Source organism: Phaseolus vulgaris, chromosome 1 (assembly GCF_000499845.2).
Source record: "Phaseolus vulgaris cultivar G19833 chromosome 1, P. vulgaris v2.0, whole genome shotgun sequence".
NCBI classification, from domain to species: Eukaryota; Viridiplantae; Streptophyta; class Magnoliopsida; order Fabales; family Fabaceae; genus Phaseolus; species Phaseolus vulgaris.
Genome location: NC_023759.2, coordinates 6,250,799 through 6,262,147, shown reverse-complemented (window position 1 = coordinate 6,262,147; position 11,349 = coordinate 6,250,799). Strand labels below are relative to the sequence as shown.

Here is an 11,349-nt window from a genome sequence, read left to right as displayed (position 1 = left end):
AATTAAAATAAATAAATTATTAATATAAAATATTAATTTTCTTTACTTATTTTTACCCTTTTCTACCTAATTCAAACAATGTTATATTTTATTATTTTTCTTTTTCTTTATTTATACTTCACTTTTCATTCGTTACTCCAAATCTTAATCAAATTAAATATAATACTTGAGATAAAAAAAATAGTTACCTGTATAATTTTTTTAAAAAATATTTTCAGATTTTCTAAAAATAAACACAAAACTGATTTTATTTTTATTAAATGTTTTTCTTCTTTGGCTACATACTTTTTTGAACTCCTATAATTTGTCAGAATTTTATTATATACAAGCAAAAACGTATTATAATAAAATATAATTTTATTTAAAATAGAGAGAAATTATTTAATTATTTATTTTATTTAATAAATAAATAATTTATTTTTTATACAGAAAAGAAAGATATAAATTATTTAAAAATAAAATTATTTTTTAATTTTTTAAATTAATATTAATGTATAGTTTTTATATGATTTCTCATTCTTATTTTAAAGCAACAAAGAAAATATATTCTCACACATTTTTACATCAAATCTCACCTATAAAATAAAATAATTTTCACTCTTAATTACTCTTTGAGGAAAGAAAAAAAAATCTGAATATAAGCCTATGTCTCCACCGATAATAATTTTTAAAACTAGAAATTAAATATACCAAAAGTAAGTTGTTTAAAATAGAAACTCATTGTACTTTATTTATTTTACTATTCCCTCTTTTTCCTTTGTTCTCCTTTGAGTTTCAGTAGGTGGATCTATTACAAGAAGAATCAAGAAAGAGCTAAGTGAGTTCTCTGAATTACTGAAGATCTCTGCAAAGCTCCATTGTCAAGTGCCACCAAATTCATTATCTTCCTTACCCTTAGCTATCACCTTTCTCACATTCCACCTCAACTTTCTTTACTCTTTCTCTCTTCATTCCCAAGAACAATTGAAGAGCAATTGCATTCAGAGAATGTGAGATTCTTTGGTTCAAAGCTCAAATTTTCATTGTTGTTATTTGTATTATTCTTCAATCCTTTTCTCATCAACGTTTTGCTTTTTCTCTTTCTCTACTGCCTCATCTTTTGGTTCACCTTCTTCTTCACCCAGAAACCCCAACCTTCAAGATTTGATTTTTCCATCAATCTGTAATGCAAAATCCAAAATTTCCGCAAACCCAATTCAAATGCGGATCTTAATTTCACGGGACACGCCCCATTGCTTGGATTTTCCGGTGATCGAGATCTAGGGTTTCTTCTTCCCCTTTTCAAAACTTTTGATTAAATCAACACTCTCGGGTTCGATTGCTTCCTATTCTTCCTTCATGGGTTCGATTTTCATCTGAAAGGTTCGTAAACCGTTGATTTCAGCTTCTGGGTTGCAATGCTCCGGCAAATCCTCAGTAAGCTTCCTCGGAAGTCATTGAAACCCGACTCGGACGAGTCGACTTGGGGTGACTCGGCGCGTTCCGCCGACTCGCCACGCGTCGCCGGCAAAAGCCAAAGACCACATGGCGGCAGTTCCACCGCAGCGAAGCGAGCTTCGTCATCGGCGGTGTTTCCGGCGAGCATGGTTTCCGGATTTGAACCTTTGGTGCCGTTTAAGGATGTTGCTAATGCCGAGAAGATGAACCTGTTCGTGAGCAAGTTGAGCCTTTGTTGTGTCACATTTGATTTCTGTGACCCTAGTAAGAGCGTTGCAGATAAAGATGTGAAAAGGAAGACTTTGGTTGAGCTTGTTGATTTTGTGGCTTGTGGGACAGTGAGGTTTAGTGAGCCTGCTATCCTTGCTTTGTGTAGAATGTGTGCTTTCAATTTGTTTAGAGTTTTTCCTCCTAATTATAGGACAGGTGGTGGTGAGAATGACGATGATGAACCTATGTTTGATCCTGCTTGGCCACATTTGCAACTTGTGTATGAATTGCTGCTTAAGTTTATCTCTTCTTCGTGCCTCGATGCCAAGGTGGCGAAAAAGTATATTGATCATTCGTTTATTGCCAGATTGCTTGGGTTGTTTGATTCGGAGGATCCTAGGGAAAGGGATTGCTTGAAGGCGATTCTGCATAGGATTTATGGGAAGTTTATGGTGCATAGACCCTATATTCGAAAATCTATTAACAATATATTTTATCGCTTTGTGTTTGAGACTGAGAAGCACAGTGGGATCGGTGAGTTGTTGGAGATTTTTGGGAGTGTGATTACTGGGTTTGCTTTACCCTTGAAAGAGGAACACAAAATCTTCATGTGGAGGGTTTTGGTCCCCTTGCACAAGCCGAAATCAATCGGGGTCTACTTTCAGCAATTGTCTTACTGTGTTATGCAATTTATAGAGAAGGAGCCCAAGTTAGCGAGCATTGTCATAAGGGGTTTGTTGAAATATTGGCCAGCAACAAATAGTCAGAAAGAGGTGATCTTTCTGGGTGAACTTGAAGAAATTTTGGAAGTAATTAACATGGTAGAGTTCCAGAGGATCATGGTTCCTTTGTTTTGGCGGATTGGATGCTGCATAAACAGCTTACATTTTCAGGTAAAATATCTGTACTGAATTCATTTGGTAAATCTTCTAGTTTTGTGTTAGTTTTTTACTTAAAAGAAATAGATCCATGTTCCATCTTTTGCATGGTTCTCTATATTTTTCCTTTCACTTACTGGTTCTGGCAGCTTTTATTGCTATTAATGTACAATGCAATCTTTATTGAAGACACTAAAATCTTTCTTATTTTGTAATATATTTTGAGTATGGAAATGTAGGCAAATTTTTTATAAGCTCAAGCATATCGGTCATGCAATGTGGTTGGATTAGTTCTTTTACTTTTCTTCGACTTCTCCATTCTTTTTCCATATTTGAGTAAAATAATGCGTAGAATTTGTGTCCTAATACCCTCTTTTATGAAGCAAATTCTGCGTAAGATATAATGACATTTAGTTAAATATTAATGGTACTATAAATGGTAATTCAGTTAAATAGCTGTATTTAGTTTCAACATTGGATATCTATCCAACAAAGATTTTAAGAAAACAGTTGTGTTATCATCCAGAGTTAGTTTGAAATTTCTAGTTGGACCTCAAACGTTCATGGGATTGAGGACAATACTATTTCTTGTCTGTACAAGGCACTATATTTTCCATAAATTCCCTTGTTTTTTAAACCCCTGTGGAAATGAAGCTATTTTTGTACCCTGGTTTCCATTAACCAGCTTGTTAATTGCTGAATGATACATTTTTGTGTGTATTGAACATGGATTGTTGCAGGTAGCTGAAAGGGCCCTTTTCCTTTGGAACAATGACCACATTGTGAACTTGATTGCACATAACCGGCAAGTGATCCTGTCCATCATATTTCCAGCTTTAGATAGGAATGTTCAAAGCCATTGGAACCCGGCAGTTGTGAACCTAACGCACAATATTAGGAAGATGTTCTTGGAGATGGATGAGAAGCTCTTCATTTCTTGTCATAATCACTTTAAGGAGGAAGAAGCAATCTTGACCTCTGCAGCAGAGAAGCGGAAGGAGGCATGGGAACAACTAGAGCATGCCGCCAGTCTCAGGCCTGTTATTGGAAATACTGCAGTGTTAGTCTCCTGACCTGCATTCTCAATCCTCTTTTCACTTATCTCGTTCTATGGTAGAAAATTATAAGAAATGTGGAATAGCTGGTAATAGGGATTGGCGTTTTGTTTTTGAATCCTATGTTCTATGATGCTTCTGGTAGCCATGAAGAAGTGAGAGGGGTTTTCTTTGGTACTGTGGTACATGATGAGGACCATGCAGTGAATTAACCCATTTTCTGTGTAACTTCATTTCCAAAATCTTCTGTGTATGTCGTACTTGTACTTACATTACAGTCATCAGGCGCAAGTCTTCATTCCAAATCAAGGGCTCATGCTCTCCTGTATCACCTGATATGATATTAGGTATGAACTAGTTATAATAACAAAAAAAATTGAATAATTCAGTCCTTGGATTCTGTAATTTCTTTATTAAATATGCAAATTGATGGACAGTCCCAAGCATTATTCAATTAAGCAAAATTTCTATTGGTTGAAAATACGTTTTATGATATAATTTTGATGATGAAAAGAATGGGCGATCCAATTCACATAATAAGACAAATATTTATGTATTATTTAAAGATCATTCATACATGATGATCTAATAAGATTTGCCTGGTCTGATTTTATATTCTTGGTAAGATTGTGATGCCCTCTTAAATAAGTTGCTGTCGTTGCCCTTTCAAATAAGATGCAGTCGTATAAAATAAAAGATAAAAAATAAACGTAAAGCAGTTTGAGACAATTTTTATTACCGCGGATGGTTGGTAGGACACAAAACTACTCATGAAGCACTTGCAAAGCTTACTGCCTAATGGCTACCTGAAAATGAAGTTTAAAGTAGATGCCACTAAGTACAATTCTCTCTGCTTTAATTGTATCAGGATGTAACAATTTCTCAGTACAATATCTGCAAGTACCAGAGTTGGGTACCTTCCTACAAGTTACAGCTATTGATCAGACTGTAATTGGGAATTAGATGGTCAAATAAATAATTACAACCAAGGGTAATACACCTTTCTTGTATCTGAAATTCCAAAAGTCAATATTTAGTCTTCCGGGATACCATCATTTACAGTTTTATACTTCGGCCTCAAAAAGTGACTGCACTGGTTTTGGAGACAAATTTGCCACACTCATGAACTGTCACAGGAAGCAAAATTCACTGTCATTAGCATCTTCGGCTAAAACTCACTTGTTTTTAATCACAAAGAAAGTAGGTTAAAGAAAGTAAAAGTAAATAAATGTGTAGCACGTGACAAGTTCATCTTTCGGCTGTGTATTTTCTACCTTCTGCTGTTTATATTTGTCACGTATAGCATTCAGAGGACAGCCTTTGGTATTAAGTTGCAAATCTGCCAGTGCAAGGACAGTAGTTTTAAGTTCTGACACTCTGTAATTTGTATAGTGTTCCATAGTTGAATTCTGAAAGTAAATGCACAGGTGAGTCATTTATTTATATTTATTTACATCCAAACAAGGTAAATTTGCCAACTTGCAAATAGTCATATTAAAGTACAGACCCATGGATGTTCTGACTGGTTGAGGGTCCATCTGGCTATTAATACAGCAGAGGCAGCTACCAAGGAAGGTCGAAACTGCGAGAAGCTGTATTCAACAAGAGTGAGTTCTGCTAAATAATTTGCCAGAAATTCCACTTCAACATAAGAAACCTGTAAAACATGGAAAATTTACAACAAAGTGGGCTTTGTTTGTTACCCTTTTAATTTTGAGCACAATAAAAAGATAAATTGTGGGTGTTAAATTGCAACTGCAGTCTACGGTACCTTACAAGAATATTGTGCTGCAAGGATGAACCTCCTGAAAGACAGACAAGATGATCATAGCAGTTATACTTTAACTAAATGAAAAACAAAAACAATAATAACTAAGTCATATTAGTTTCTTAATGACTTAACCTTAAAAGTGTTTCTTAATGATTTTCATATTAGTTTTGTCCTCGTTTGCTATGGTGATTGAGTCAGCCTCTACATGATATACTCTCTTCACTGGGCCTTAACAGCCCTTCTTCAATCAAGCCTAAGCTTCTTTCATCGTCTCAATAATAAATGCTACGCCAACATTATAACGCTTCATTCGAAATCATATATTGTTTAGTATGTCTGCTCATCCAACGCAACGATTTCAATTCTACTACATCGAGTTTATTCTCGTTGGCTTTTACTACCCCAATTTTTGTTCCACACTTCCAGGGTGTTTATTCTTAGAATTCATCCTTCGTGCATTAAAATTTTCCATTAAGCTTGACTACTCTGTCTTATTTCTATTTAACAACATCGTGTACTTCCAAAGCTTATCTTCACATTTCTAACTTCCCATATTTTCTCTAAGCTCTTCAACCACAAGTATTAGTGTGTTCGAGTATCCATTCAATTGCCAACGTGAGTATAATGACATGCAACATTACTAGGAAAGTGAGAAACGTGAAAAAGAAAACCATACTATATCATCTGCTAAAGGCATGCATCATGAGAGATTGCATATATAATACGCACCTGAGAAATGTTTTAGCGGTGGGAACAGATAATTGAAAATGCAACAGATTTAGAACCTCACTCTCCATTCTCAATACCTATCAAGTGCCAACGAGGTGTTTTATATGTCACTATCAGCCGTAATGATTACAATTTGAAAAGACGAAGGTTCAGACAATACTACCAAATGCTATACCTCTGCCTTTGTGTACGTATTATCTGTGATGAAGCAAAATTCTTCCACTCGAGGAGCACAAATCTCTTCATACTTTCTTAAATATCCATGAAAAAAAACACGACAAGCAATTTAGAATTTCCTCATAACTTTTGAAAAATTTGGGATCATATCTTATAGTATCGATTGTCGTCGTCAGATCAACATCGTCTAGAATAAATTATATTACAGCAATTTTGCTACATTCAAACTCTTCACTCCTATGTAAAAATAGCAAAGCAAAGCAAGAAAAATGCCACCCCTTTCCAAAGTAATTATAATCCCTGCGATAATCACACCACAAATATCGGTTGTAGAGCCCAACACTTTAAAAACCGCAATCTAGAGTTCTACATTTCCAAGGCCCTCACTAGAATTCTATTTTTCGATTGTGGGACTCAATCCCAGTACAAGCACATATACATTCGCTGTGAGTTGCAGATTTATTAACGGAAATCCAAATAAAAATTTCATACAACCTTGTCAACATTATCATAGAGAAACATGAGAATAAAATTTAGACCATGTGAAACCTGTTGATGAAAAAACATATAAAATTCAAAGATATACAATTAAGTAATAATCATCAATTCATCGTCACACTGAATTGAGGATGTAAAGTATATTACGATACCAACCTCATTATAAAGTGCCTCAGTATTCATAGGTCTGAGTTCAGAGATAAGCATAAATAAGATTAAAGAAGAACGCGTGGTACTTTCATATTACTTAATCAGGGCCAACTGGACATTTATAAAGTATTGTACTTACGATGCAATCAGCATGCAAGTAACACCCAGCAACTGGAGTCCCTGTTTCTGAATCAAACTTTGAGAAAGAAACCGATCAATGAGATTCACAGTAAGGTAAAGAGTATCTGGAACTAACTTATATTCCTCAGAAACCTGAAAAGAGGATATAAAAAATCTTCAGCTATAACCCATTCAGCAGCCAAAGATTCACCGAACTCAGGTAACAGCATTGAAAGATTTCTTTGTACTTTATTTCTAATGTGCCTTTATCATGGATAATTAATAACGGTTTCCATTGAAAGCTGTCCATGAGATTGCATTAACAATATTTTTTGTTCATAATTTCCAAAGGCATGGTGACAAATTGATAATGCTTGAGATGACATTGAAGTCGAGTACTGAAATTTAACACCAGGTTTTGTGAAATTATAACTATTACATGTAGAAGAAAAGGAAACTTGGGTTAGAAATTTGAGCTTAACTGAAAAGGTAACATGGTTGGAGAGTATTGAAAAGTTTAACCGTGAAGAAAAAAAACATGGGTTGGTACTGTCTAATTGATTATTTTAAAAGCTTCTCTGCAATAAACCAGAGGAACAATCGAAGAAGTGCAACCGTCAAAATTATACAAAGACCAATCATTACATTCAGGCAGTTGAGCAACAAGTGACAACAAGGGAAAAAAACTTAAGTTGACAAGTAGTCAAGATTTAAAAACTGCCATGAGACTAACCTCCACAAGCCAATCAATCAGAATTGCGCGCATGCTCGGAGTGATATCTTTTTGCAGCTCGCCCATGTAATCGGTTAGTCTCTTTTCAAACTGGAAATATTTAACCAAAATTTATTATCAATTTTTTCCAGTGAAACTTATCCAGTTTTTCCTAAGTTTCATATAGTCTATATTGTTAAGAATATAAGCTGTCGATCATAACAGTGTTAAAGAGAAGCTAGTTACAATTTTACCAGTGAACTAAACAATCCAAATATAAAATGACATGTCTACAACACTAACCTCTCTGACAAATATATTATTGTATATATCAGGGGCATATGAACTCCAAACTTGAGGATCCTTTAACTCCACTGAATCAATGTCCACAATGCCCAAACCATCCGAATGTTTTAGTTTCTCTGAAATCATATCAATATCTGCATCATCCAATCAACATATAATTAATGAAATCAGGAACTTATGAAAAGCTAACTTGCATGCTATCTTTCTTGTAAAAAATATAATGTGGGCAATCACATAATTTGTAAATCTTAAGAACTTGAAGTTCCTTCTACAGAGTTTAATTTTTGTATGGTGTCGGAGTAAGATTTTACAATGTCAACCGATTAAAAAAAAAAAACACTAGGTATGACGTTTAAAGTAGTTGTTACAAAAGTCAATTGCTATGCATGACAGTCTATGAGTGGATGACAGTTATATTTAAATTAAATCCATATTATAAGAATAAAATACATAAACAGCCATAAGGTAAAGTGATAAACAGCTTCTATATTAAGGCCCGTAATCAGATAGCATTCACTGCTTCTAGGAAATAATAGATATGGTGGAATATTTAAGATGATATTTTAATAGACTGCGGAAAAAGTTACACATGTGAGTAAACAATTAAAAATGAAGACACAAGAAGAAAAATGTACAGACTGTTACAAAGAAACAGTTACCTCATTCCAAGAAGACAAGTACGATTATAAATGTCAATTTTACAATCATCATCTCATAAATAGCATAAGAAACCTCATAGACAGCAGAAATGCATACTAGCAGTGACACGAAATTATTGAAAAAAAACCTTTGTTCGGAGAGCCAAGGAGTTCATCAGATTCCACAGAGTCCTGCATTGAAAGCAGGGGACCTGCCATGACAGACATAGAAGGTTGCACTAGCTCTCTGTCTTCCAGCCTTTCAGCAAAAACAACGTCATGTGACTGTACCATCGATACTGCGGATAAATCTTTTGCTGACTTTGCTCGAACATCTCGAGTTGACAAAACTTGCATGGAGACATTGGAAGCTCCCTTTGTGTTTGGCTTCCTATGGCCTCCTCTTGTCTATATAACGCGCAATATAAAGTGTCAGGCAACTTAAAAATAACCTTGCCAATCTCTGACTTTATTTTTTATAACCTAGTCATTCCTAACATTTATACAATCCTGTAGAGCTACTTTTTTATTAGAATCGAAATGTTGGAGCATTACAAATTCAAAACAATCATATACACAATTAATAGTTAAATCGAATTGCTGGAGCATTACAAATTCAAAACTATCTCATGCACAATTAATAGTTATAAAAATTGCAGTTTCAATGGTAACCACTGCAGTTACAAGTATGGCAGCTGCAACTGCAATGTGAATCGTGGTATGAAATTATTATATTCTTTAGGCACAAATATCTTAATGTTTCAGTTTCATTTCAGACTAATCAGATAAAGTCTTGCTAATTATTGTTTTAGCAAGATAAAACTACTCAAAAGCATAGCATGAGACAAATGCAGAAAATAATTACATAGTTATTCCAATTACTTGCATCTTTTCTTTGTAAAGTTGGATAGATTTTTATTTTTTAAAGACCATGTATAGTTTTCCACCTCACCAGATGCCTTCCGCATTCCCTTTAAAATATCACACATTACCCACTTACTCAACCACAAAGAGATACAGTAGAAAAATCTAACTTTTAATCTTTATTGAATTTTTTTTTACAAAAAAAGTCGCAGTTGGGTCCAGCTGTGGTTTTCACTGCTACGCATGACATGTGATTTGAATTTAAAGTTGCAATGGATGACTTTACACAATTAAAAAAAATACATGTGAAGTGAAGAAAAAAAAAAAAACATAAAATAAAAGCAGTAGATCATAGGTTTAAAAAATTACATTTCAAGACTGCGATTTGGGCACAATGCTAAGATTTGTAGGGCGTAAGCCGCCTCAACTATAACAACATAAAACAAAATTGCAACTCCAAAACCACAATTGAACTTGTACATTATACCTGAGAATTGGAAGCAGCACTGTTATTGAGCTGCGGTTTTCTGTATTCATTGGTTACATCCGTCAGTGCGGCTCTACTGCTCTTCTCCAATTTGCTTTTGCGTTGTTTCTTAAAGCACGGTCTCGAAGAGGCAGAGACCTCTCTCAAAGCTCTAGCCATTGCTCGCGTCACTCGACCACCTATTACAGCATTCTCTTTATCCATCATTCATGCCTCGGAGACCAACACCAGCCTGAAAATCAACAACAAAACACGGTCGTAACAAACACGAACAATAATTCAAACAAAACCTCGTGAAAAGCTAAGCTTATCTCTAATCTACCGTACTAGAAATTCAGGCAGCTTTGCAGAAAGAGTGTGGTGATTCTATATGTGCGCGTGGAAATTAAAATTATAGGTTAAATTGTGATAACGGCAAGCAGTGACGGCAATGGTGGTTAGATCTGTGCATGAGAATCGTGAGAAATAGCTGAAAGAGTGAAGGAAGGTTCTGGAAGAAGTTTGTTAGAGAGAGTTGAAAGCTGTGCTTACTCTGCTCTCATGAGATTGAAAGAGTGAGAGAGAAAGGAGGAAATTGAAGAAGAGAGAGTGAGAAGCAGATAACAGTGAGTAGTAATAAAAGCGGAGCGTGAGTGCGAGCGGGAGAGACAAACACGGTTTGAACTCTTCCAAAATCTAAACGCCACCAGATTATCATTTTTTCTTAGATTTTGTAGGGTTTTTTCTTCCATTCAAATCATAAATTTATTTTTGTCACTCCATTAAATGTTTGGATTTTTTTTTATTAATACTATGGTTGAATGTGATGATGTATGGGAGATTTTTTTTTTAATGTCCATGGATAGATTTTATGATACTGTCATAAGCATTTTTTTTTTATTGAATATTCCTCTCTCTCTGTTTTTCTTAGTCAATGTTGTTGTTTGTTATATGGATATTATTAGCTGAACTTACAGTGCGGTGAAATTTGAAGGTAGTTGAAGTAGTAAAAATGACTTTTTTTGTTCATAAAATTCTGAGCATCTTTCACTTCTCAACTTCCTTCATCTTTCAATGCAAATTGGCTTTGTGATCACATATATAAGTTTAATGTGTGTCAACAACTTAAGCTTAATGGTTGGAGGAAGATAGAATTAAACCTAAATATCTAATCATCATATAATATGGTTTAAGGTTTTGTTTTCACTTTCTAATATAAGACAATTTAATTTTTATACAATAAGACGGTTTAGTTTTCACTGGAAAGAGAGTCTAATGATTCACAATTTTTATTATAACAAATAATGTTTATGTGTATTTTAAGTATGTTCATAAAAA

General features: G+C 34.4%; 2 protein-coding genes across 5 annotated transcripts; one reads left to right on the top strand and one right to left on the bottom strand.

The window, feature by feature from the left end:
* The first annotated feature begins 758 nt into the window (after window positions 1-758).
* On the top strand, window positions 759-3,968 carry LOC137813362 (serine/threonine protein phosphatase 2A 57 kDa regulatory subunit B' kappa isoform-like). The gene is made up of 3 exons (XM_068615551.1): window positions 759-989; window positions 1,125-2,540; window positions 3,266-3,968. Exons 2-3 carry the CDS (start codon window positions 1,398-1,400, stop codon window positions 3,596-3,598), a joined length of 1,476 nt encoding a protein of 491 aa, XP_068471652.1. The 5' UTR covers window positions 759-989; window positions 1,125-1,397; the 3' UTR covers window positions 3,599-3,968.
* A 447-nt stretch (window positions 3,969-4,415) lies between these two features.
* On the bottom strand, window positions 4,416-10,792 carry LOC137813363 (cyclin-A2-2-like). Of its 4 annotated transcripts, none has more exons than XM_068615552.1 (12): window positions 10,564-10,792; window positions 10,033-10,264; window positions 8,831-9,089; window positions 8,041-8,177; window positions 7,759-7,848; window positions 7,045-7,178; window positions 6,256-6,331; window positions 6,081-6,157; window positions 5,352-5,385; window positions 5,088-5,237; window positions 4,855-4,989; window positions 4,416-4,707 (listed from the first exon to the last, which is right to left on the bottom strand). In XM_068615552.1, exons 2-12 carry the CDS (start codon window positions 10,237-10,239, stop codon window positions 4,645-4,647), a joined length of 1,362 nt encoding a protein of 453 aa, XP_068471653.1. In that variant the 5' UTR covers window positions 10,240-10,264; window positions 10,564-10,792; the 3' UTR covers window positions 4,416-4,644. The 4 variants fall into 4 exon arrangements, with proteins under 4 accessions (XP_068471653.1, XP_068471656.1, XP_068471654.1 ...); XM_068615555.1 differs by having other exon boundaries at window positions 8,041-8,159; window positions 10,564-10,787; XM_068615553.1 differs by having other exon boundaries at window positions 10,360-10,720.
* Between the last annotated feature and the right edge of the window lie 557 nt (window positions 10,793-11,349).